This window comes from Equus przewalskii, chromosome 4 (assembly GCF_037783145.1).
Source record: "Equus przewalskii isolate Varuska chromosome 4, EquPr2, whole genome shotgun sequence".
Taxonomy (NCBI): domain Eukaryota; kingdom Metazoa; phylum Chordata; class Mammalia; order Perissodactyla; family Equidae; genus Equus; species Equus przewalskii.
The window spans coordinates 107,852,817-107,880,342 of NC_091834.1; the positions used below are offsets into that span (position 1 = coordinate 107,852,817).

The window sequence follows — 27,526 nt, forward strand, 5'->3', positions numbered from 1 at the left end:
GCTTCAAAAGAAAAGCCAAACCAGCCAACTACCTAATAGTCAACAATGACCAAGTGGAAAAAAATAAACTGTTCTTTTAAATATTAATCTTAAAAAAAAAAAACAAAACAGGTTGGCTATAAGTACGTTAAAAACCAAAATGTTTTAAGCATTTGAAAGGAAAAGAAAATATTTCCAAGGCAAAATTTACTCCAATATAAACCTCAATATTAACATTTCTTGGCTCTAAGAATCTAATTTGCTTGTTTCACCCAGGCCCTGGATATTCCTTTCCAAAAGAATCTCTTTTCTTATTCATTGGTGACTTTCTTAGGTAGACACCAACATCTAGTACTTATAAGACAAAATTGAAACCAGAGCATAAACAAACTAGCCCAGACTGAGGAGGACGAAGCAGCTCCTCACTCACACGTCTGCGCGGAGCTGGCAGCATCACCCATTCACAGCTGGCCATTCATCACAGCAAACCCAGAACCCAGACAGAGAGGCACAGCACACTGCGGGACTCCATACATGGAATCTGCTCATTCATCAAACGGTTGATTAAACTTTCAGATCAATGGTAGGAAGGCCAGGGGTCCTGGACAGTGTAGAAAACTCTGTAATTGGCACTTTCAGTTCATTTTCCGCCAGAGAAATGCTCCAAATGGTTCTGGGTTTGGATATGCCACAGAAAACATGAAATGAGTTTCATCTATTAGGTAATTCATTATCCTCTTCCCTCTTCAAAATTGGAGATTTTGGAGAGTTAATTCTATTAACTGATAAATCAATCCAGAAACCAAGGTCAAAAGGAAAAAATAATATTTCAAGAACATCTTAATAAACCTGCACGCCCCCATGCAGGAGTGCTGTACTCCTAGTCAGAAGTCTAGCAGGAAAATGGGGCGATTCCTCCTTGCATCCCAGTTCCTCCATGGGGAGGGGTGGGACTTTACAAGGTGGAGGTGGAAGGGAAACCCCTCAGGCAGGACAACATCTGAGGACGGTTAGGAAAGCAGGCGGCCTCAGCTCAAGTGTCCTATCATAGAACTGTCCTGGAGAGAGGCCAGGATGTGGCAAAGGCCACGAGGTGGAACGTTTAAACTATAGTCTGTGGATAGCCAACATCGTGAGGGCTTCACCTGGCAATGGTGAGTACAGTGTGGAACTACAGCAGGCCACCTCAGTGCCCTCGGGAGCAGAGAATGAATGGGGGCCAAGGAGCTGTCCTAATACTAATCTGAAATCCCAAGGTAACATATGCACTCGGTGGAGCCTATTTCAGTTCACCGTTAACTGATTCTAGTAGTGGGAATTCCAATACAGTCTAAGTGGGGACCCTTACGCAGCCTAAAGGGAGAAGTTTAAGAATCAGAGGACTCAGAACCACACTGTACAGAAATGCAACACCCAAGAGTTCATTTTGTTAACATCCTGACTCAAGGGAAGACCACAGATCTAGGCTATGAACTTACACTTATTATTACTCATTGGGATTTGAATTCCTCTCATTGTTTATTCAGAACAATAAAACCCTCACATTATTTCTCCAGTGTAGACATACCTTGGAGATATTGTGAGTTTGGTTCCAGGTCACTGCAATAAAGCAAATATCGCAATAAAGTGAGTCACACAAATTTTTGGTTTCCCAGTGCGCATAAAAGTTATGTTTACACTATAATGTAGTCTATTAAGTGTGCAATAGCATTATATCTAAGCAAACAATGTACATACTTTAATTTAAAGGTATTTTATTGCTAAGAAATGCTAACCATCATCTGAGCTTTCAGCGACTCATAAGCTTTTTGTTGGTGGAGGGTCTTGTAAAAAAATGGAATGTCTGCAAAGTGCAATAAAGCAAAGGCAATAAAATGAGGTACACCTGCACTGATTATTTTAGTTACAAAGCCACACCAGATGTAACAGGGTCATATCAATGACCCTGATGTGGCACAGGCCATCAATGTGTCGTATACCCCATGAAGACACATAGAAGTAGAGTCCTCAGCCTCCAACACACGAATGCCTTTTCATCGACCAAGAACTGCTAGCCCAGATGCAGCAAGAATCAGCTCATATCTCTGTGAAAATTCTGAACCCAGAGCCACTAAGAGGGAGGTGTGCCAGGCAGAGGGGAGCTGCATCGAGGCACCTCAGCTTGGGGCTCCAGGGAGCATGACTCCTGACTGGAAGCCAATCTGCTTTCTCTACCTGGTGATGCTGTCAAGCACCCTGGAGGCTGCAGAGAAGCACAAAGCACATTACTGTAAAGTGCAACCTTCCTAGTTCGAATGCTATAAGTGCAACCAAGTAAGAGGAAAAGTGAGGAGACAATCTGGGTACATTCCTCCTGCTTCTTTCATCCCAACAGGCTTCTGGCAGAAAAAAGCCTGATGAAATAGGAGGAGCAAACGGAAGCTCTGGAGCCCAGAGTGCCTGCCTCATGCTCCTTTTTGAACATATGTGTGTGTGCTCAAATGGAGCTGAAACAATTTTAACTCATCTCAGCCCATTAATATGAAGGCTCAAAACTGCATTTCTTTTCCTGTTAATATGCCAAATTAAACTTTGCTTCACACCACTTAACTCAGTAATTAATTTCCATTCCTGTTTAGGTTTGATTAATTGGAATTTGGGAATGGAACAAGCCTCCTGGTGATGCTGAATGATGTAATCCACATCTCTCTGCTGCGGGTCTGCATAGGCAGTAAGGACATGGGGGCAGGATCCTGCCCGCAGAGCAGCCCAGAACTATAACACAGGTTGTTTCGGTAATTCACCACAAAGTGCGAAACAAAGGTGTGAGACAGTTTGGTGCTAATTGCCAGATCTCTTCCATGAGGAACTGCCTGGCATATTCTATGTTACTGTATATGGAAAACGGTCTGGCTGGGCACACAGCAGCTGGAAAGAACCGTGCCTTCTGGGTGGGGTGAGATTTGCTGGAGTGAAGGGATATGGAGGAAATGCTTCACTGTTTATTTTATATAGTTCCAAATTGTTCATTTTTAACAAGAATGTGTCCATATATAATTTGTATAATTCATATTTGAATTATCAAACAATACATAATAAACCTAAAAGAGAAAAGCAGGTAAATACTCCAGTGACTAACATTTTCCTTTTTCATACAATAAGACTTTGCTACCATCTTCTATTATCAAAACAATACAGAAGCGGGCTCAAGAGTAACAATACTGCTCTATTTCTCATGCTAGGTGGTGCACTCGCCAGTGCTCGCTTTCTCACACTTACATACGTTATCTGAGCACATCGAACCTTACATATAAGAATTTTAGAATAGGAAAGAGAATGTGCTTAAAGGGAAGAATTAGAATGAACTTGGGGTAATTTTTATTGTGTCCTTTATTCTTTTATTTTCAGTTTTATAAGTTATAGTTAGAAAAACAAAACAAAGTTTTTATTTTTAAAAATCCATTTAATAGATGACAATACAAGCATTAAGAACTTACACACTATGACTTATTGCAAAATGATACCTTCCCGTTCCTTCCTTGATCTCTAACAATTTCCTCCCTTCTGCCCACTCTCACTGATGATTCCTGTGTCAGGTGACATGCTGGTCCCAAGATACAAAGACAACCCTTGCTCTCAGAGCTCACAGTGAGGTGGGTGAGCACATGCTGCCTGCTAAGAGCAGAAGAGGAGGAAGATCTAAAGCAACCAGGAAGACTTCCTGAAAAAGCCTATCTTTGGTGTCACTGTTGTAACATTCAGTAAAATGGTATGTGTCAGCTAGAAAATGACAAATAGACAACACATCCTATATTTCTAGTAAGTTTTATTTTTAGATGAGCTTCACAACCTAACGTCCTTCTTAAGAACTCTAGGAGCATTTTACTAGCTGACAGGCCTGCCTCTGGAAAAAATTGACACACTAGAAAGTTATGGAAACCATCATCATGTAATTTGAGAGATAATTTTGCTTTACATTTTATTGATAATACACGTACGGTGGCTCCTAAAACTTTTGGTTCCAATTTTCCACCCTCCAAATAGCTACTCAGCTTTAAACCAACACACATAAGTACACAAGTTGTTGATTTAAAACAATGTGCCAAATTCTCTATTGAAGCAAAAATAAAACAAAGTCTTTCAAATCTCAATAATGTGTCCTTTCTATAAGTTTCTAGAAATTGAGATAGATTCAAACAGCAGCACAGCCTGTCATGCAACAGCACTGATTCTATGAAGTGCAGAAAGCTCTCTCCACATACAACACTTGAGGCTGTGTCAGGAAGAAAGGACATGAGCTCCAGCCCCTGGCACTGAGCCCTCAAGGATCACAAGCACGCGGCCCTTCAATCCATGGAAGCAGGGTGGATATGGATGCAGAGGCATTACAGAAACTGTTTCTGACAGACTTGCCTTGGGGTCACACATCAACTGGAAACCCTCCAGTAGGGTGGAACTTGAGCTTGGATGCGATGCCCCACTTCTCTCCTTCTGCTTCTACTCCTTAACTCAATAGAGACATAAAAAAAGAATCCAATCCACGAGCAGGGGACACAGAAGGGCTGCTGAGAGCCCTACGACTGACTCTGCAATGGGAAGAAAGAGTCACTCTTGTCTGCTTACACACTGCTCTCGTCCCACAACCCAGCCCAACTCATCACAATACTTCTTCCTTCTTGGGCATTCTCTTTCTTTGACTCTCCAAATCGCAACTGTCAGAATTCTTGCTGGCCCGAGTCTCATGGTCTGGTCGGAGGATGTGAGTGGGGTCTCCAGTCAGGTCACAGAAATGCCTGAGAAAAGCAGCATCAGTCACCAGGTCCTGCCAGGTCACCCAGCTACCCCAACGGGCAGGGAGTACGAGTGAGGTGCCCTGTGCCATGACATAACCCACGTGCCAACCTTGTCCAGGATGGAGGAAGCACCTGGAGGCAGAGAGGGAATGAGGTCGGGCCAGTTGGGGACAAGGCAGGTGGCATGCAGGAGCAGGAGACCGCCAGGGTGGGAACATAACAGGAGAGGCAGGAAGGAGGATGGACGAGCAAAGCACGGCTGTGCGTTAATTCCTTGAAGGGTACCATTGGACCAGCAAACCTCTCACAGGTCCAGGGCGAATTCTTGTAGAGAATAAGCTGGACCAACCCAGTGAGACGGCACAGGGAGTGGCAGCCTGGTGTTGCTTGACTCAGGAGAGGCTCACTCGCTCGACTGACTGTCACAGCTCATCAACCAGGTGTATGCCTCCACGTCAAAAAAACCTTCCAGAAATCAGCAAATACTTCCTGCATGCACATTATATTGACACTTGGGGGAAAAAAGGTGGTATTTTAAGACTTCTCAGAAACATCAATCCAGGAGGGAAGTTAAAATGAAAACCCTTGAAAAAATACTCAAGGCACTGAGTGCCATGGGAAGACAAACTGAGTGTTTTAGGAGAACAGTGAAAGGAAGGAACGACCAGAGCGCTGGAATGAATGAAGAAGTGAGGTGGGATTTGGATGAGGGAAGAGGGTCTGGTAGAGGAAGTAGTGCGAAAATAAGGCAGAAATTAACCTGACAAAGGATGGTCACCTTAGATGCATCCCTGAGGGTGGAGTCCCATGGTAAAGGACCTCAAGCGCTCAGGTTGGCCTCAGGAGTCTAGACTTGAGTCTGTGGGAAGAGGGGCAGTGAAAGGCCTCAGGCCAGGAGGAAGATAGAGTTGCAGCAGCGGGAAGAAGAGCTGGCTCCTAGTGATGTGGAGGAGGGCAGAGAGGAGGGGGAGGCAGACAGACCAATTAGGAGGTTAGGCTCCTGTTAGGCTCCTGGAAATCAGCCTTAAGAGCGGGAGGATCCTGAAAGCAGAGCTTGTCCTACCATGGAAGCTAGAGCCCTCCCTACAGAGCCACTGAAGCCAAGTCTCCTTGGGCAGCTGCCTCAGAATGTCCAGTTCACAAGGGCCTTTCCAGGCTCTCTGGTGGCTCATGATTCATACAGTATAGGTTTTATTGCTGCTATCTAATCTCTTTTTCAAACCGACCATGCTTTTTCACAGTTCCCCAGTTGTCAAATTAAAGCTTCTTACCATTCTATTTTTCCCAGTGCAATAAAGCAGAATAGCTCTGTTTATCAAATTTGCCACAGCATGCTGGGCACCCCAGTAGATCACAACCAGCAGTTGACAGACCAAGCTTGTGATTGCTAAACACAAAAATGAAAAGAAAAAAAATGTTCTGAGCACTTCCAAAAATATATTGATTTGGTCTGCTTCCCTCCAACTTCAAGAAAGCTTCAGGGGCCAGCCCAGTGGCATACTGGTTAAATTCACATGCTCCACTTCGGCAGCCAGGGGTTCACAGGTTTGGTTCCTGGATGCAGACCTACACACTGCTCATCAAGCCATGCTGTGTTGGGGTCCCACATACAAAACAGAGGAAGATTGGCAAAGATGTTAGGTCAGGGACAAAAAGAGGAATATTGGCAACAGATGTTAGCTCGGGGCCAATCTTCCTCACTAAAAAAAAACAGAAAGAAAGAAAGCTGTAGAAGGAAAACAAGAAGGGAGGGAGGGAGGGAAGAAAGAAAGGGAAGGAATGCAGTGAGAAGGAATAGAAAAAAAGGGGGGAGGAGGAAGAAAGGAAGGAAGGGAGGAAGAAGAGAAGGAAGGCAGGAGGGAGGGAGAAAAAGAAAGAGATAGCCAGACTGGCCTGAGACCTGACCCCAGGCCACTGGCCTCCCACATTCAGCCTCAGCACCCACCCCCCATCGAAGCCTGGCCAGGCCCAACAAGGCTCTTGCTCCACGGATGGATGCTGCATACTGGAGCTGGAGCACATCCTGGAGGGCAGGGCGCTGCCCCTGCCTTCCCCACCCACCAGCCTGGCAGGGCACACAGTTTTGTGAGTTTGGACCACACTCACTTTGAAGCTTCCTAGACCTTAACTGTACCACAGAAAATATCAAATATTGTCTGTCTCTATAATCAAGACCTGTGTATTTATATTTACATTTAAATTGCTTTCCTTTCCAAAGAACTCAAAGCTATTATCTCAAATAATGTTAATGTAATTCCACACCAGGGCAGCAAGTTGAGGTTGGGAAAGGAAAACCTCCAGGAATGGTTATGACTTCCAGGCCTGCTTTTTCTCAAGGACAGAGGAGAAGGCCACAGCTTTTATTCTGTTGGTGCCACTCATATCTCTGATTAAATTAAACACACACATCTGTTTGCTCTATAATCAAACTTCACTGAGTCAGGGCAGATGATGTATTTTTTAAAATAAAATTATTTTTTAAAAGCTGCCTCCAAATAAAAGCTGCAGAGGTACAACTGCAAGGAGCCTGGAGTGAGGGCCAAGCAAGAAGCCTGCCCATGTGTGAGAAGGTGAGCAGCTGCCAGGCCCAGGTCCAGGGAGCTCAGGCTGACTGGGCCACAACCTGGCCACGAACTGAGTCCTGTGGTCACGGAGCTTCTGTCCTACCTTCTTCCAGCCCAGGTCACCACTTAGAACATTCAGCACAGAATTCTTCCCACAAAGAAAAAAACACAAGACAGAATATCCAGAACTGTCAGCAATTTGTCCCCAGGGCACGTAAACTGACAGGACACAGACAAACACGGTGGTTCCCGGCCCTGAAATCCGCTGGTCTAGGACTCAGGACTGTTCTCAACGAGGGATGCTCATGGTGCCTCGTGTCTGACTTTCAGACTCTCGATAGTGTCCCACATCGGCCTGGTGAGGACAAGCTGAAGGGCAGTCCCCAAGTCCCGCATGTCCTCTGGAAATCAGACTCCCCCGAAAGGCACCACATCTGTGCAGAGAACCTGGCAGAAGCGAGGGTCACCTGTGCCGTGTCAGGAACACTGAAGGCAGGATCTGGGCAGAGACAGAATCCACCTCCCCAACACACACCATAAGCTAACGGCAGAGACAGGCACTGAGGAGAGGAAGACACATGCCTCTCACCTGGTCTTCCCAACGCTGCCTGGGTTCCCACGTGCAGACTCAGTTTGACCTTAAGAAAAGTGGCACTGACCAAAATGTCTTTGTGCGTGTTCCAGTCTAAGCCCTTCCCCTTAGCATATGAAGCATCGCTATCGAAGAGCACACTGCCCCAAAGTTACCGTCCATCAAACAAGACACTAGGTTTTCTTCTTCTAAGAGGCAGCCCTCTGTGCACATGTCCTTTCTGAGACCAGACTCCTGAGGCGGGAGGCATATGTCCCACCCCCTCCAGAGCCAGCCACGGGGAGGACTCCCTGCTCTGGTATTTTAGTTCCTGCCTTGTGGGCTTTGAACCCTACCTGACAACACAAAGCACCAACTTTCTTCTCCTCCACCTATAAGAGAGGAAATTAGGGGACCTAAAGGCTGAAAAGCTCACCTACTGACAAAGCAAAACTGGGTGGAGTGTGGCGAGTGAGAAAAGCACTGGGCAGTTCAGAGGAACGAAGGCTCAGTGCTGAGGGACATCGACAGGGGCACATCCATAGGGACAGGCCTCTCATTTAGCCATCCTCAGGGCTCCAGATCCCACCACCTATGGTTGCAAAATTTCTCATGAAATGCCTTAAAATACTGGGATACAGGTACAGATACAGATGCAGACACCCATACACATACATGCATATAAAGAGTATGTTCCACTTCCATTAATTTTCCATTTTCTCTCCTTATAATAACGTCTAGATAAGTTTCAGCGCCACAGCTCTCTTCAGAAGCATCAAACGAACCAAACCTCACCCAGAACCTTCACTCCGCATAAACCCCATCATTGGAGTTGTCTTGGTTGGCGAGATAGAGGAAAACCTAGACCCACAGCTGCATGACAGCCAGGACCTGCACACTTACCATCTACACAGGTCTCAGACGGTCTGCAAAGGCCATCCTCGAATAAGCAGCCTGGGGAGGAAAAACAGAAGAGAGAAAGGAATCAGAGCTACAAAGAAGAGTAGCATGTCTTCGGAGGCTGTTGCATTTGCCAGCTCCTGAGTCCCAAAGAAACAGTGCAGATCCACACACAGACTCTTGGGACTTGGCTTTTTTGAAACAATGCTGGATTATTTGGAAGACAAAACAACATGACCCTAGCTTGAGTTAGTGAGAGGGAATATACAGGGGACAGCTTCTCCACTGGGAGGATGCTCACACATCCAGTCCCTTCTGGTAACAAGGAGGGGCCATCTGCCTGAGGGGATCTTCCAGGTGAGCAGCAGAGGGAGTGTGTGCGGCGGGCCACCTACAAAGACACCTGGTTGGCTGAGCTCTCCCACTGGGCCAGACCCATGGGGCTCCGTCAGCATCATCACTAAAGAGAATTACACGAGCAGCAGTGAAACTAGAATAGGACCTCTGGGTCCTTCTCTGGAACAATCTGTGCCTAGCACCCACCGCGTGCATGCCCCAAGTGGACAGACAGCCTGTGTTTGTTGCCAGGGAATGGAGAAAGAAAAGGCAGATGGAGGAGGACACTCATGCTCCATAAGGAGAGACAGACAAGAATTTCAAGTGAGTGCGGCACCAAACGCATTCACCCACCTCGGAGGGGCCGGGGCAGGTCAGAGCACGTGGACATTCTGCCCTGGGTTCAAGTACATCTTAAATGCAGAGAAAGGACTAGAGAAAATCCACCCTTGGGAGGGTAAGCCGGCCAGTCAGAGTGTGAACAATGGGAGGAGTGAGATCAAAACTAAGATGAGGCCCCCTCCTCAGAGGTCCCTGATGCTATATTCACACCAACCCCAGTGGAGGGCCATGAGCCAACAAAAGCCTGAAGTTTTCTGAACACACCGTGCCTTTATCAACACTGAGAACACATTCCTGTCAAAGCATGATGCCTGTATTCCTGTTTCTCAAACTGACAAACTCCTATTCATCCACTAAGACCCAACTCAAAAGTCCCATATGGAATCTCCCTTGATTGGACTGGTAGGTTAGTTCTGTGCAGGCGTCTGTTATAGGACTTACCACATTGTGCTGTGATTGTCAGTTTAAAGGCATATCTTCTTATCTTGAATATAAGATTCTCAAGGTTAGGAACCCCATAAATTTGTCCTTTTTGTCCTCTGCCATTTCCTCTGTGGCTACCCCTGTGTCTGGTACATGGTAGGTGCTCAAGAGTAAACGGATGAATGAAAGAGAATGACAAATCAGGAGAAAGCTATTAATTACAAGGGAGTTGAGTGCAAAGTTTCCAATCATTAATTTCCTCATAAGAGGATTGCTCTAAAATCTTTACAGCTGAAGCATTCAACCCCCTTACACAAAGAGGCTGAGGAAGGCACACAGCCAGGATGTGCAGAGGCTACAAAAGCAATGGAATCCAATAGAGGACAAAATTACTGTGAATTCACAGGAATAAGCAGTCTCACTTTGCCCTTACACCAACTTTATGAGCTCGATTTTATAGCTCTGCATCACAGAGGAAAAGCCCCAAGAGTCAGGCCCAGGGTGCACATCTGCAGCGAGCTGGACACCCAGCCTTGGGCCTCAACTCTAAGCCAAAGCTCCATTTTTCTGAAACAACACAGTCTCATGAAAAATAGCGTTTCATTTTTTAGTCTCATTTCAACACGTCTTCACTACCTGCTTCATCCATGAGTTGACCCAAGCTTTCAGTGTGCTTGTGTGTTCCTGTTCCCCATGTCTCACAGGTCTGCTCCTGGCCCTACTCGTGCCTCTCTTCCCCACTCCTCCCTCCCTCACAGTCGCTTCTCACTCGAGGACCTGAGCCAGGCTGTGGGAGGTAGAAAAGGTAAAACAGCCTGAAAGGGAAGCTGCCATAAACCCTCCCGAGAGACAGCCTGGTACCTTGGAGAGTCAGGGACACCTGAATCCAATCTGGTTCCCCCAAAAGTGGTAACCTTGAGAAAGTCACTGGACTCGCCTGGTGTCAGCATCGTGAGCAGTAAATCAGGGCCAGGTTAGTTGATCTCTAGGGCTCTACTCAAGCCACGGATGACCAGAAGCAAATCACCAAGGGTCTCACACAAGGAACCTGGGGGGCTCGGGCTGCCTCTCCCACCACCTCAGGCACTCTCTATGCCCAGGATTCTCACAGTGCATGTCCAGTGCCTGCAGAAGACCTGGGAGGAAGGCAGGGGACAAGAACAGCCACACTGCTCTGGCTGGAGATTTGCTCACATTAAGAATTCTGTGTTTGTCCTGTGGAAATGGCAGATGACAGACTCCGCTAGATAAGGCAGCAGGAACAAGTCTTTATTTGCTTCCCGTCCTGCTCTAATCATGGCTAACAATCACATGCAATTGGGATGAGGCATCCATCACAATTAACTCTTGAATCCCAACCTTGGAACAACAACCTGTATCAGCATATACCTAATTTGCTCCATTCCAGGGAACTGGTGAAAAACTGCATCAGAAAGACCTCCACCAGGGGCCAGCCCCATGGTCAAGTGGTTAAAGTTCTGCGTACTCTGCTTCAGCAGCCCAGGCTCATGGGTCTGGATCCCAGGTGCAGACCTGCTCCACTCATCAGCCATGCTGTGGAGGCGTCCCACATACAAAGTAGAGGAAGACTGGCACAGATGTTAGCTCAGGGCTAAGCTTCCTCACAAAAAGAAAGAAAGAAAGACCTCCACCAGGAGTTTTCAAGTTATTTATCACCAGAGCTGCAAGTGTAATGCGTATTCCACCCAGCCAGGCAATATGCAATTTGACTGCTAATTTATTTGTTATTATTTGCTCTAAAATTAAGAAAGATCCTATTTCATTTTAAATATCAGACACCTACTAATAGTAATTATGACCATAAATCATAGAAAGTAAAAGACATCTGTCTGACAGACTCTTGGCTCCACCCTGTGTTCTCTGCCTCAGACACACTTCCTTCTCCACGTTGGCTCCTGCCTCCCTCCACTAGCTGACCAGGAGGCAGCTTCAATCCATTGGCTTACGCTGCTACATCAAGGTCAGGCTCATGGATGGCCTCAAGTCCAGGTGTCAGTCTGAAGCCAAGCAGTTAAATCCATGAAGAAAGCCCACAGCAGTCTGTCTGACCCTCAACCACTTGGTGCCCAGTGCTTAAAAGTGGAATTCCTCAACTTTAATGATGTTATCCTCTCTTTCCATAAAACAAAGCTGACACTTCCAAAATCTTCAAACTGCTCCTTTGGCTGACCACCCAGAGTAGGGCTATGGAGCTGAGGACTCCCCCTTACCCGTTAAATCCACAGGTTTCCCTCTAGTTTCAGAACATGTGTGCACACTCACATGTGTTACAAACACAGACACACACTCACAAACACACACATGACCAAAGACACACAGACATACACACAAATACATACACACACACACTGAATTTTTAAGTTCTAATTCTGCTTCCCCTTTATTTTCTCAGAAGACTGAGTGTGTCTTGTCACTATCTTGGTGCCTCTCTCTTCTTATCCTATTTGAAATGAAAATGGATCCAGCTCTTCTGTGAGGAGCCCGGCCGGCTCTGCCTTTCATACTCCATCACTCCTGAGACATTTAGAAAAGGTTTTATATTCCATGGTGGGAACAGTCCATGTGAGCAGGATCTCCACCCCCACTAAAAGCACAAGGATGGCTGGCCCACACTCCAGCCCTTCTGTTCCCGTGTGTCCCCTCACGGTGTGGTGCAGCTTCAGAGGAGAGTTGGCCTGAACACTGAGGGGCCCAGCCCCACCCAATGCACATCAGCAATGCTCTCTCTACCCGACCACAGGCAAGCCAATGACCATCCCAGGTGCCCGATGAAGGAAACTGAAATAACTCCCCCCTACCTCAGGGTTCTCCCAAAAGTGCTGAGACAGAGACAAACACAACTAACATAATAGAGAGGTTTTATGACTGAATAATATAAGGAAAAGATGAACCTAAAATAAATTGTCTCACCAAAAAGTAAAATAGTTTCTCTCTCTTACAGACCACGTGAACATGACCAGTGATTTTGGAACTTCTACAAAGCGACCAGAAGATTCTTAGAGTACAAGAGTATTCTCGCTCAATTTTCTGTCTTTCTTTCTTTTTTTAACTTGTGAAATTTCAGTTGTACATTATTGTTAGTCATGTTGTAGGTACACCACTTCACCCTTTTGTGCCCTCCCCCCAACCCCCTTTCCCCTGGTAACCACCAATCAATTCTCTTTGTCTCTATGTTTAACTTCCACCCATGAGTGGAGTCATACAGAGTTCGTCTTTCTCTGTCAGGCTTATTTCACTTAACATAATACCTTCAAGGTCCATCCATGTTGTTGTGAATGGAACCATTTTATCCTTTTTTATGGCTGAGTAATATTCCATTGTATATATATACCATATCTTCTTTATCCAATCATCAGTTGATGGGCATTTAGGTTGCTTCCACATCTTGGCTATTGTAAATAATGCTGCAATGAACATAGGGGTGCATGGGACTTTTGGAATTGCTGATTTCAAGTTCTTTTGATAGATACCCAGTAGTGAGATGGCTGGGTCATAAGGTATTTCTATTTTTAATTTTTTGAGAAACCTCCATACTGTTTTCCATAGTGGCTGCACCAGTTTGCATTCCCACTAACAGTGTATGAGGGTTCCTTTTTCTCCACAACCTCTCCAACATTTGTCACTTTTTGTTTGGTTATTTTTGCCATTCTAACAGGTGTATGGTGATATCTTAGTGTAGTTTTGATTTGCATTGCCCTGCTGATTAGTGATGGTGAGCATCTTTTCATGTGTCTATTGGCGATCCATATATCTTCTTTGGAGAAATGTCTGTTCATGTCCCCTGCCCATTTTTTGATGGGGTTGTTTGACTGTTTTGTTGTTAAGCTGTGTGAGTTCTTTATATATTATGGAGATTAACCTTTTGTCAGATAAATAACTTGTAAATATTTTTTCCCAATTAGTGGGTTGTTTTTTTGTTTCAATCCTGTTTTCCCTTGCCTTGAAGTAGCTCTTTAGTCTGATGAAGTCCCATTTGTTTATTCTTTCTGTTGTTTCCCTCATATGAGGAGTTATGGTGTCCAAAATGATTCTTTTGAAACTGATGTCAAAGAGTGTACTGCCTACGTTTTCTTCTAACAGCCTTATGGTTTCAGGTCTCACCTTTAGGTCTTTGATCCATTTTGAGTTTATTTTGGTGAATGGTGAAAAAGAATGGTCAATTTGATTCTTTTACATGTGGCTGTCCAGTTTTCCCAGCACCATTTGTTGAAGAGACTTTCTTTTTTCCATTGTATGCCCTCAGCTCCTTTGTCGAAGATTAGCTATCCATAGATGAGTGGCTTTATTTCTGGGCTGTCAATTCTACTCCATTGATCTGTGCACCTGTTTTTGCACCAGTACCATGCTGTTTTGATTACTGTAGCTTTGTAGTATTCTTTGAAGTCAGGGATTGTGATGCCTCCGGGTTTGTTCTTTTTTCTCAGGATTGCTTTAGCAATTCGGGGTCTTTTGTTGCCCCATATGAATTTTAGGATTCTTTGTTCTAATTCTGTAAAGAATGTCATTGGGATTCTGATTACAATAGCGGTGAATCTGTATATTGCTTTAGATATTATGGCCATTTTAACTATGTTTGTTCTTCCAATCCATGTGCATGGGATGTCTTTCCATCTCTTTATGTTGTCACCAATTTCTTTCAGGAAAGTCATGTAGCTTTTGTTGTATAGATCTTTGACTTCCTTGGTTAAATTTATCCCAAGGAATTTTATTCTTTTCATTGCGATTGTGAATGGGATTGAGTTCTTGAGTTCTTTTTCTGTTGATTCATTGTTAGCATATAGAAATGGTACTGATTTATGTATGTGGATTTTATATCCTGCAACTTGGCTGGAGCTGTTTATTATTTCTAATACTTTTCCTATGGATTCTTTGGGGTTTTCTATATATAAGATCACATCGTCTGCAAACAGTGAGACTTTTACGTCTTCATTGCCTATTTGGATTACTTTTATTTCTTTTTCCTGCCAAATTGCTCTGGCCATCACCTCCAGTACTATGTTGACTAAGAGTGGTGAGAGTGGGCACCCTTGTCTTGCTCCTCTTCTCAGAGGGATGGCTTTCAGTTTTTGTCTGTTGAGTATGATGTTGGCTGTGGGTTTGATATATATGGCCTTTATTATGTTGAGGTACTTTCCTTCTATACCCATTTTATTGAGGGTTTTTTTTTATGTCAATTTCTTTTTTTTTAATTTTTTTTATTGAGTTAATGATAGGTTACAATCTTGTGAAATTTCAGTTGTACATTAATGTTTGTCATTCATGTTGTAGGTGCACCACTTCACCCTTTGTGCCCAACCCCATCCCACCTTTCCCCTGGTATCCACTAATCTGTTCTCTGAGTCTACATTTTTAAATTCCTCATATGAGTGGAGTCATACACAGATTATCCTTCTCTAGCTGGTTTATTTCACTTAACATAATTCCCTCAAGGTCCATCCATGTTACTGCAAATGGAATGATTTTATTCTGTTTTGCAGCTGAGTAGTATTCCATTGTATATATGTACCACAACTTCTTTATCCATTCGTCTGTTGCTGGACACTTAGGTTGCTTCCACGTCTTGGCTATTGTAAACAGTGCTGCAATAAACATTGGGGTGCACAGGACTTTTGGAATTGCTGACTTCAAGCTCTTTGGACAGATACCCAGTAGTGGGATGGCTGGGTCGTATGGTAGTTCTATTTTTAATTTTTTGAGGAATCTTCATACTGTTTTCCATAGTGGCTGCACCAGCTTGCATTCCCACCAGCAGTGTATGAGGGTTCCTTTTTCTCCACAACCTCTCCAACATTTGTTGCTATTGGATTTAGATATTTTTGTCATTCTAATGGGTGTAAGGTGATATCTTAGTGTAGTTTTGATTTGCATTTCCCTGCTGATCAGCGATAACGAGCTTCTTTTCATGTGCCTATTGGCCATCCGTATATCTTCTTTGGAGAAATGTCTGTTGATGTCTCCAGCCCATTTTACGATCGGGTTGCTGGATTGTTTGTTGTTGAGTTGTGAGAGTTCTTTAGCTATTACGGATATTAAGCCTTTGTCAGATATATGACTTGCAAATATTTTTTCCCAGTTAGTGGGTTGTTTTTTTGTTTCAATCCTGCTTTCCTTTGCCTTGAAGAAGCTCTTTAGTCAGATGAAGTCCCATTTGTTTATTCTTTCTATTGCTTCCCTTCTCTGAGAAGACATGGTGTCCGAAAAGATCCTTTCAATACTGATGTCAAAGAGTGTACTGCCTACGTTTTCTTCTAGAAGCCTTATAGTTTCAGGTCTCAGCTTTAGCTCTTTGATCCATTTTGAGTTTATTTTGGTGAATGGTGAAAAAGAATGGTCAATTTTCATTCTTTCACATGTGGCTTTCCAGTTTTCCCAGCACCATTTGTTGAAAAGACTTTCTTTTCTCCATTGTATGCCCTCAGCTCCTTTGTCAAAGACAAGCTGACCATAGATGTGTGGTTTATTTCTGGGCTTTCAATTCTGTTCCATTGATCTGTGCACCTGTTTTTGCACCAGTACCATGTTGTTTTGATTACTGTAGCTTTGTGGTATGTTTTGAAGTCAGGGATTGTGATGCCTCCCGTTTTGTTCTTTTTTCTCAGGATTGCTTTAGCAATTCGGGGTCTTTTGTTGCCCCATATGAATTTTAGGATTCTTTGTTCTATTTCTGTAAAGAACGTCATTGGGATTCTGATTGGGATAGTGTTGAATCTGTAGATTGCTTTAAGTAGAACAGACATTTTAACTATGTTTATTCTTCCAGTCCATGTACATGGAATGTATTTCCATCTCCTAATGTCATCAACCAATTCTCTCAGAAAGGCCTTGTAATTTTCATTATATAGGTCCTTCACTTCCTTAGTTAAATTTACCCCGAGGTATTTTATTCTTTTTGTTGCAACTGTGAATGGTAGTGTGTTCTTGAGTTCTTTTTCTGTTAGTTCGTTCTTAGAGTATAGAAATGCTACTGATTTATGCAAATTGATTTTATACCCTGCAACTTTCCTGTAGTTGTTGATTACTTCTAAGAGTTTTCCAATGGATTCTTTGGGGTTTTCTATATGTAAGATCATGTTCTCTGCAAACAGCGAGAGTTTCACTTCTTCCCTCCCTATTTGGATTCCTTTTATTCCTTTTTCTTGCATGATTGCTCTGGCCAGGATCTCCAGTACCATGTTAAATAAGATTGGTGATAGAGGGCATCCTTGTCTCCTTCCTGTTTTCAGGGGGGTGGCGCTCAGTTTTTGCCCATTGAGTATGATGCTGGCTGTGGGTTTGTCATATATGGCCTTTAGTATATTGAGGTAGTTCCCTTCTATGCCCATTTTGTTCAGAGTTTTTATCATAAATGGCTGTTGGATCTTGTCAAATGCTTTCTCTGCATCTATTGAGATGATCGTGTGGTTTTTGGTCCTCAGTTTGTTGATGTGGTGTATGATGTTGATTGATTTGCGGATGTTGAACCATCCCTGTGTCCCTGGTATGAATCCCACCTGATCATGATGTATGATCCTTTTGATGAATTGCTGAATTCTGGTTGCCAAAATTTTGTTTAGAATTTTTGCATCTATGTTCATCAGTGATATTAGACTGTAGTTCTCTTTTCTCGTGGTGTCCTTGTCAGGCTTTGGTATCAGCGTGATGTTGGCCTCATAGAATGTGTTAGGAAGTGTTCCATCCTCCCTAAATTTTTGGAATAGCTTGAAAAGGATAGGTATTAAATCCTCTCTGAAAGTTTGGTAGAATTCCCCAGGAAAGCCATCTGGTCCTGGGGTTTTATTCTTTGGGATGTTTTTTCTTGCTGTTTCAATCTCTTTCCTTGTGATTTGTCTGTTCAAATTGTCTGCTTCTTCTTGACTAACCTTTGTGAGATTGTAGGAGTCCAAGAATTTATCCATTTGCTCCAGGTTATCCATTCTATTGGCATATAGTTTTTCATAGTATTCTCTTATAATCTGTTGTATTTCTGCAGCGTCTGTTGTTATTTCTCCTCTTTCATTTCTGATTTTGTTTATTTGAGCTTTCTCCCTTTTTTTCTTTGTAAGTCTGGCTAAGGGTTTGTCAATTTTATTTATCTTCTCAAAGAATCAGCTCTTTGTTTCATTGATCCTTTCTACTGCCTTTTTTGTTTCAGTAGTATTTATTTCTGCTCTGATTTTTATTGTTTCTCTCCTTCTGCTGACTTTGGGCTTTGTTCTTTTTCCTCTAGTTCAGTTAGGTGTAGTTTAAGATTGCTTATTTGGGATTTTTCTTGTTTGTTAAGATGTGCCTGTATTGCGATGAATTTTCCTCTTAATACAGCTTTTGCTGTATCCCATATGAGTTGGTATGGCATGTTATCATTTTCATTTGTTTCCAGGTGTTTTTTGATTTCTTCTTTAATTTCTTCAATGATCCATTGCTTGTTCAGTAGTGTATTGTTTAGTCTCCACATCTTTGTGCCTTTCTCAGCTTTTTTCTTATAATTAATTTCTAGCCTTACAGCATTATGATCGGAGAAGATGCTTGTTATTATTTCAATTTTCTTAAATTTGTAGAGGCTTCCCTTGTTTTCCAACATATGGTCTATCCTTGAGAATGTTCCATGTGCACTTGAGAAGAATGTGTATTCTGCTGTTTTAGGATGAAGTGATCTATATATGCCTATTAAATCCAATTGTTTTAGTTTTTCATTTAGCTCTACTATTTCCTTGTTGATTTTGTCGGGATGATCTGTCCATTGATGTGAGTGGGGTGTTGAGGTCCCCTACTATTATTGTGCTGTTTTTAACACCTTCCTTTAGGTCTGTTAATAGTTGCTTTATGAATCTTGGTGCTCCTATGTTGGGTGCATAGATATTTATAAGCATTATTTCTTCTTGATGAACTGTCCCTTTGATCATTATATTGAGGGTTTTTATCATAAATCAATGTTGGATCTTGTCGAATGCTTTCTCTGCATCTATTGAGATGATCGTGTGGTTTTTGTTTCTCCTTTTGTTAATGTAGTGTGTCACGTTGATTGACTTTCAGATGTTGAACCATCCCTGTGTCCCTGGTATAAATCCCAGTTGATCATGATGTATAATCTTTTCAATGTATTGCTGTATTTGGTTTGCCAAAATTTTGTTGAGGATTTTTGCATCTATGTTCATCAGTGATATTGGCCTGTAGCTTTCCTTCTTTGTGTTGTCCTTGTCAGGTTTTGGGGTCAGGGTCATGCTGGCTTCATAGAATGTGTTAGGGAATGCTCCATCTTCCTCAATTTTCTGGAATAGTTTGAGAAGGATAGGTATTAAATCTTCTTTGAATCTTTGGTAGAATTCTCCAGAGAAGCCGTCTGGTCCTGGACTTTTAATTTTGGGGAGGTTTCGGATTACTGTTTCAATTTCTTTCCTTGTGATTGGTTTATTCAGATTCTCTATTTCTTCCTGCTTCAGTTTTGGGAGGTTGTAAGAGTCTAAGAATTTGTCCATTTCTTCTAGGTTGTGAAATTTGTTGGCATACAGTTTTTCATAGTATTCTCTTATGATCCTTTGTATTTCTGTGGTATCCGTTGTGATTTCTCCTCTCTCATTTCTAACTTTAGTTATTTGAGTCTTCTCTCTTTTTTTCTTGGTGAGTCTGGCTAAGGGTTTGTCAATTTTGTTTATTTTTTCGAAGAACCAACTCTTCGTTTCATTGATCCTTTCTACTGTCTTTTTTGTTGCAATATCACTTATTGCTGCTCGAATTTTTGTTATTTCTCTCCTTCTACTGACTTTGGCATTGGTTTGTTCTTCTTTTTCTAATTCTGTTAGGTGTTGTTTGAGATTGCTTATCTGAGATTTTTCTTGTTAATTGAGGTGAGCCTGTATTGCAATGAATTTCCCTCTTAGGACCACTTTTGCTGCATCCCAAATGAGTTGGTACAGCATGTTTTCATTTTCATTTGTCTCCAAATAATATCTGATTTCTTCTTTAATTTCTTCAGTAATCCATTGTTTGTTCAGTAGCATGTTGTTTAGTCTCCTCATTTTTTTCCCCCTTTTCCTGTTTTATTCTTGTGGTTGATTTCTAGTTTCACAGCATTATGATGAGAAAAGATGCTTGATATTATTTCAACCCTCTTGAATTTGTTGAGGCTTGCTTTGTTTCCCAAGATATGGTCTATCCTTGAGAATGTTCCATGCACACTTCAGAAAAATGTGTAGCCTGCTGTTTTTGGATGGAGTGTTCTATATATATCTACTAGGTCTATCTGGTGTAGTTTTTCATTTAATTCTATAATTTCCTTGTTGACTTTCTGTCTGGATGACCTATCCATTGGTGTTAATGTGCTGTTGAGATCCCCTACTATTATTGTATTGTTGTTGATGTCTCCTTTTAGTTTTGTTAATAGTTGCTTTACAAATTTTGGTGCTCCTGTGTTGGGTGCATATATATGTATAAGTGTTATGTCATCTTGGTTAATTGTCCCTTTTATCATTATAAACTGCCCCTCTTTGTCTTTCTTTATCTGTTTTGCTTTGAAGTCTACTTTGTCTGATATAAGTATGGCGACACCTGCTTTCTTACATTCATTATTAGCTTGGAGTATCGTCTTCCATCCCTTCACTCTGAGTCTGTGTTTGTCTTTGGGGCTGAGGTGTGTTTCTTGGAGGCAGCATATTGTTGGGTCTTGTTCTTTAATCCATCCTGCCACCCTGTGTCTTTTGATTGGAGAGTTCAATCCGTTTATATTTAGTGTGATTATTGAAATGTGGGGGCCTAATGGTGCCATTTTATTGCTTGTTTTCTGGTTCGTTTGCATTTTCTTTGTTTCCTGTCCCATGATTTTTTGGATTCAGGTAGGTAGATTTCTTTATTGGTTTTCTTATTTGTAATTTGTGTCTTTATTGTTGTTATTTGTTTAGTGGTTACCAAGTCGTTTGTATAAAACATCTCATAGATGAGATAGTCCATTTTCTGATAGCCTCTTATTTCCTTAGATTAAGACGTTCCATCATTTTCCTCTTCCCCTTCTAGGTTGTTATTGTCAAATTTTTTTTTCTTCCTTCTTGTGTTCTGAGTTTGTGGTTAAAATGACAAGATTTTATTTATTCTTTGTGTTTCCATTCCTTTTATCTTTAATGTTATGCTTAACTTTTGCTAACCTGTTCTGATGGAGACCTGCAACTTTCTGATTTTGTCTTTCTACTTATCTCCTATGCTCTGGGTTTTGTAGCCCGTTTCCTGTTTTGATTTTTCAGGTATGAGGGTCTTCCTGAGCATTTCTTGTATGGGAGGTCTTGTGGCAATGAACTCCCTTAAATTTGTTTATCTTGGAAGATTTTTATTTCTCCATCATATTTGAAGGATATTTTCACTGGATAGAGTATTCTTGGCTGCAAGATTTTGTCCTTCAGAGTTTTGGATATACCATTCCACTCTCTTCTAGCCTGTAAAGTATCTGCTGAGAAATCTGCTGACAGCCTTATAGGGGTTCCTTTGTAGGTTATTTTCTTCTGCCTTGCTGCCCTTAGTATTTTCTCTTTGTCATTGACTTTTGCAAGCTTCACTACTATATGCTTTGGGGTTGGTCTTTTAATATTGATAAAGTTTGGAGATCTATTCGCTTCTGTCACATGGAGTTCCATCTCTCCCCAGGTTTGGAAAAGTCTCAGCCATTATTTCTTTGAACAGGCCTTCTGCCCCCTTCTCCTTCTCTTCTCCCTCTGGGATACCTGTAATCCTTATGTTGCATCTCCTAATTGAGTCGGATAATTCTCAGAGAGTTTCTTCATTTCTTTTTAGTCTTAGTTCTCTCTCCTCCTCTATCTGCAGCATTTCTGTATTCCTATCCTCCAAATTGCTAATTGTGTCCTCCATATTATCGACTCTACTGTTCAGAGAGTCCAGATTTTTCTTAATCTCCTCCATTATGTTCTTCATCTCCTGTATTTCTGATTGGTTCTTCTTTATGGTATCAAGATCTTTTGTGACATAGCTCCTGAACTCGTTGAGTTGTCTCTCTGTATTCTCTTTTAACTCATTGAGTTTTTTTAATGATGGCTGTTTTGAATTCATTGTCATTTAGGTTGTAGATTTCATTGTCTTTGGGATTGTTTTCTGGGTACTTATCATTTTCCTTCTGTTCTGGAGATTTAATATATTTTTTCATACTGCTTGATGGCGTGGGTTTTTGCCTCCGCATAGAGATAGAGTTTAGTTACTGCTTCCACTTGCTTCTACTGGAGTGGGGGGGAGCTGTTTATTAATCTGCACCAACCGGGATCCCTGTCAGCTGCTGCTGCCCAGACCTGGGCGCCTCCTCGTAGTCACAGTGGTCCTGTGGGGTCCCTCATCAGCTGTGGGGACAATCGCAAGGGGGCCTCAGGTTATGGGTGCCTACTGTCTCAGACCACCTAGATGCACTCCCTCCTTGGGGTCTGCAGTGGTGTTATGGGCTTTCCCAACAGCTGGAAGCAGGATCACCTATATTCACAGCTCTGTCACTGTCAGGGCCCACAAGATCTCACTTGTCCACTATGGGCCACAGCAGAGCTATGGGTATCTACTGCAGTCTGTGGTTAGCTCACCCATCTTTGCTACTTCTGCCTCAGGGTCTTCCAGCCTTGTGATTGCCGGGTGGGACCTCTCCACTAATGCTGCCCAGAGGCTTTCGCTGTGGCTGCTGTGGGACCGTGGATTTTCCCCCTGGACCACAGAGCAGGGCGGCTTGAATCCAACTCACCCCCGCCCTCACACACAGTCGCACTGGGTATCCCTTGCTCCCTCTGGGACACAGCCGGAGTCCGTGAGTCAGAGGCGGCTGGCAGGCTGCTGCCCTGCCCAGGATCCTCTTCTCCCAGAGCCTCCCAGTGTTCTGAATGCTGGTCAGGGCCTCTCCAACAACGCCGAGTAGAGGCTTTCCCTGCTGCTGATGCGGGACCATGGATTTTCCCCCTGGGCTTAGGGGCAATCACGGGGGCTTTAGGTAGGGCTGTAGTCACCTGTTTCCACCGCTGCTCTGCCAATACCCACACACGCCTGCCCTTTGTGCATGGCGATGCTGTGAGCACGTCCACTCGAAGAAAGTCACTTGCAGGTACTAGGCTGTCCAGGGGTCAGGGGTCGGAGAGTTTTTACCTATCTCCACCTCCCCCCGGGGGGAAGTCCATCCGCCTTCTGATGTATAGCAGCACAGGTCTCTCAGGTGTCCTGAGATGCTGTGTGGATAGCCTTTGTTGACTGATGAATGTCCAGTTAGTTGTAGATTCAAAGGGGGAGAGACAAAGAAAACTGCTCACTCCACCATTTTGTTGATGTCACCCCAATTTTCCCTTTTTTTAAATTTGTTTATAAAAAAAATTTTTTTTAAAAGATTGGCACCTGTGCTGACATCTGTTGCCAACCTTTTTTTTTGCTGCTTCTTCTTATTCTCCCCAAAGTCCCCAGTACATAGTTTCATGTTCTAGTTGTGAGTTCCTCTGGTTGTGCTATATGGGACGCCACCTCAACATGACCTGATGAGCGGCACCATGTCTGTGCCCAGGATCCAAACCAGTGAAACTCTGGGCTGCTGAAGCAGAGCACGTGAACTTAACTGCTTGGCCACCAGGCCAGCCCCTTGCTCAATATTCTTAAAACTGAGAGCTGATAATGTTACTAAGCCAAGAATGATTTAGTATTTTAGCCAAATAAAACTATAACAAAACCTACTTGGCACATACATGACAGGGCACATGTTAATATGTATGCTATCTTTCCCCAATGGCATTTTCCACAAATAACTAAGTCCTCTCATATATGGATTTTCTGTTACTTTATAGTTATCCCTCTTTTTGCTAAGTCCCCAGCACAGTGAATGATACAATGTAACGATTTTCCTAGTACTTTGTGCCGTTTTATTCCCATGATCACATAAAAGCCGCCATTTGGTGAGCAGTGTGACTGTGCGCTTTTCATGCATTATGTCAGGTCCTACCAACAACCCTGCAAAGCATTTATTCCTACTTTTACAGATGAGGAAACTGGGACTCAAGAAGGTCAACAACACGCCATAGCCGGACTCAAAGCCTGGTCTGTCTCCCCAAAATGTGCTCTTCTCCACTGTTCCAAGCTGTTCCAGGTGAGAGGGGTGTATGTTCATACATGGGTTCACCCAGGCAGATGGAGGCAAGGTGACACCACCAGGAGTTCTACTTGGTGGAGCTGTACATCCGACCCTCAGCCTGCAGTTTTCAACTCCTCCTACCGACCCCCAATGGCAACCCTCGCTCTCCTGTGGGCCTGGAACCGATCTGAGGAAAGGAGAGGCAGATCTGTGCCATTACTCAGCCAGCGAGCTGCCATCCGAAGAGACGGTCACTGACATCTTCAAAGAGCCACCCTGCACCCACACGCTGACCCTCCTTTAACTGCACAATTCCCCTGGACACACCTGGACTCCGGCCCACGCACTGCTCTGCTCTGGCCTCCACACGCAGCCTCAGATCCCCAGGAGCCTCGCAGAGCAGCTCCCAGCCCAGCAGGAAGGGATGGGAGACCTCGCAGAGCAGGCAGCTGGTGATACTCAGACTCAGGTGCCTTCAGTCCCCTGAGGACAAATGGAAGGTGTGGGCAAAGCACATCTGTCCTGAGGCCCATCCCGTAAACTGATAACCAGGAGTCCCACCCCAGGTTATAACCAGCACAGCACCAACCTGAGGCAGGTCTCAAAGTAGATGCTGAAGAAACCAAAAGAAACAATGGAAAACCCATATAGGAACAAGGCCCATCTGGCTGTACCTCGGGAGAGCCCAGGGTAGCAGACATCTTTTTTTTGTTGGTTTTGGGTTTGGGGTTTTGGTCTTGATTTGGCGTACACTTTGTTTGTTCTCCATTAACCTGGACAATTTCTCTTTTTCTGGGAGCTGCTTCTTGGCAGCAATAGCAACATTCTAGAAGCTGCAAGATGGTGCACATGTGTGGCACTTTCATTGAAAGATTCATGCCAGAACCAAGTTGTGATCAATTAGAACCAAGCAATGAACAGCTCTGAGCATCCCAGTGAAGCAGGAAGGTCCTCCCAGCTGTGGTCCCACAGGCCACTCCATGACTGCTTGTGGTGGGTCCTAGAGCTACGGTTTCTTCTCCAGCAGTGCCAGGCCAGCCAGGACAGCTCTGTCGTACATAGTGGTCCCCAATAACCCCTCAGACTGGAGCTGGGCACAAATACCCTTTTGCCAGCTCCACTTACTTCCCACCCAGGTAGACTGTCACAGCTTCTGTTCATGCTCATGTTCCTGTTCCTCCTCTGTCAGGCCTTCCTGGCTCCCCGAACAGTCCCTGGAGCATGGTAGATGCTCTGTAAATTGGGTGATTTAATGAGTAAGGGAATCACTTCCCAGTCCTTAAGTACAAGGAGCTGAAGGAGAGTTCTTCAAGGCCCCAGCCTTCAAACGTGAAAAGTCCGTACCTCACCACTAACACTCGCATTGCTTCAATCACTCCATTTACTCGAGAAAGTGGCATCAAAATGCAGTTAACTAGAGACTTGGTAATCCACATACCCACCCTGCTTACGTGACAGTTTGCCTCCCACAGGGCAGAATGCCTCACAGGTGAGCAGGGAGGCACCATCCCTGTCCTGGACCAGGAACATGGTGCCCTGACCTGCCTGCAGGGCAGCAGGGGGCGCCTTCCTGGAGCAGGCAGCAGCCCAGGGGAGTGGTGCTGGGCGGACCCATGCAGCAGCAATTCTCCTTCCTCCGCCACAACCGCGGGGCTCTCCAGGTCAGAGGGGTGGACCCTCCAAAGACCAAAGGAGCAGATACTGCAGATCCCCTCTGCCAGAGTGGGGAGAGTACATGCTTGCAGGTGGCGGCTGATGATCCAGCCTCGCTCCTGCCTGACAGTCACAGGGACACATGCAGCCATTCTGAATTAGGTGTTAAACTAATTTCACAGAAGGCTGTAAAACCCGGCTGCTGTGAGCCAGCATCTGACAGCGGACCCATATACAGCGTCAGCTGGCACTGGGCAATGCCAGAAACAGTTGTCACCTGGACACCTGGACCCAGAGCCCAGGAAGTCACCTGCTGTCTTTACCAAGCTTATGTCTTCTTCAAAATCCACGAGCCACTGACTGCACTCACTCACTCACTCCCTGCACTGAGCTGTTGTTCATGGGGCTCTTACTTTGAGTCCGGCAGCGGGTGAAGCAGCAGGAGGAACGTCCTTCCTTAGATGCTCTACTTGCACACCAACACATCTGAGTCATGCGAATGCAGAGTAGTGGGTCTCGGGAGATACACTCAATTCCTCATGACTGCCTCTGAGAAGGTGTTTTATACCACAATGCGACGCAGCTTTTATGCAAGCAACATACGCAGATTTTATAACTTAAAAATATAAGGCAGGGGGGGCTGGCCCCGTGGCCGAGTGGTTAAGTTCGCGCACTCCGCTGCAGGCGGCCCAGTGTTTCGTTGGTTCGAATCCTGGGCGCGGACATGGCACTGCTCATCAGACCACGCTGAGGCAGCGTCCCACATGTCACAACTAAAAGGACCCACAACAAAGAATATACAACTATGTACCGGGGGCCTTTGGGGAGAAAAAGGGGAAAAAATAAAATCTTTAAAAAAAAAAAATATATATAAGGCAGGGGCCAGCCCCACGGCCTAGTGGTTAAGCTCAGTGCACTCTGCTTTGGCAGCCCAGGTTCGGTTCCCAGGCACAGACCCACACCACTCATCAATGGCCATGCTGTGGTGGCAACCCATATGTAAAATAGAGGAAGATTGGCACAGATGTTCGCTCAGGGCCAATCTTCCTCAGCAAAAAAAAAAAAAAAAGTATATATATAAAGCAAAGTTAAATAATATAAACCTTACTTTCCCTCAGTGCCCAGCTAACTTCCTCTAGAAGCCCCAACAAACACCGACACACTGACCACTGCTCCCGACAAGCTTTAGAGCTTACTGCTCACATCCTCACTGACCCTCACACCCACTGCCATTTATTGTTAGTAATTTTGTGCATCTGTCCTGTCTCCTCTAAGCCTTAGAAAAAACCAACTGTGCCTCGAGCACCATGAGCCCCAGTTACTGAGGCCCACTTCCTTCAACAACTGATATCAATCAACAGTGGCAATTCCTTGTCAATGTGGTTTCAATGCCAGAGTCTACCAAAACAGTGATTTTCACCAAAGCCATTTTACCTTTCTCTCCCTAGTGGAAAACTCTAAGGATTACGAAAATCTGAGTTTCTGGTGAATTATATTAAATTATATTCTCTTCTAGAAACTGCATTAGCAATGAAAAGGGAGGTGTACGATTTGAAGAGACAGATGTTCTTTTTAAAGTCATATTCGTTGTTAATATTCTGAGTGAGGAGGCAGAGTGGCCGGCGCTGCCAAGTGGCGATGTGCAGCCTTAGCATAGCCCCCTCGGCCTCTGGGCAGAGTCCCCGCAGAGTCCCCACCCTGGCAGCTGTGAGGATGCGGTACCCAGCAGTGCGTGGCACATGGTTGTGCCATCCATGCTCTCATCCACATGCCACGAGGCACAGACCCACAGCTGTGATTCTCTGCTCCCACTCTGGTGTTCCTAAATGTTAAATCAGGGCAAGGTATCCAGGCAGGGACAGAAAACCATCTCTACATTGAGAACCCCCTTCTCTTAGAAAAGACCCTAAAA

At 44.1% G+C, this 27,526-nt stretch overlaps 1 protein-coding gene across 8 annotated transcripts in view; it reads right to left on the reverse strand.

Moving 5' to 3' along the window:
• PTPRN2 (protein tyrosine phosphatase receptor type N2) overlaps positions 1-27,526 on the reverse strand; it is a 924,814-nt gene that overhangs the window by 808,991 nt on the left and 88,297 nt on the right. For 6 of the 8 annotated variants that reach the window (XM_070618092.1, XM_070618095.1, XM_070618091.1 and 3 more), the window contains exon 2: positions 8,790-8,840. The exons of the other annotated variants lie outside the window; for them this stretch is intronic. In XM_070618092.1, coding sequence (XP_070474193.1) covers positions 8,790-8,840 — 51 coding nt within the window. The remainder of the gene's footprint in view (positions 1-8,789; positions 8,841-27,526) is intronic. 8 annotated transcript variants of the gene reach the window in all.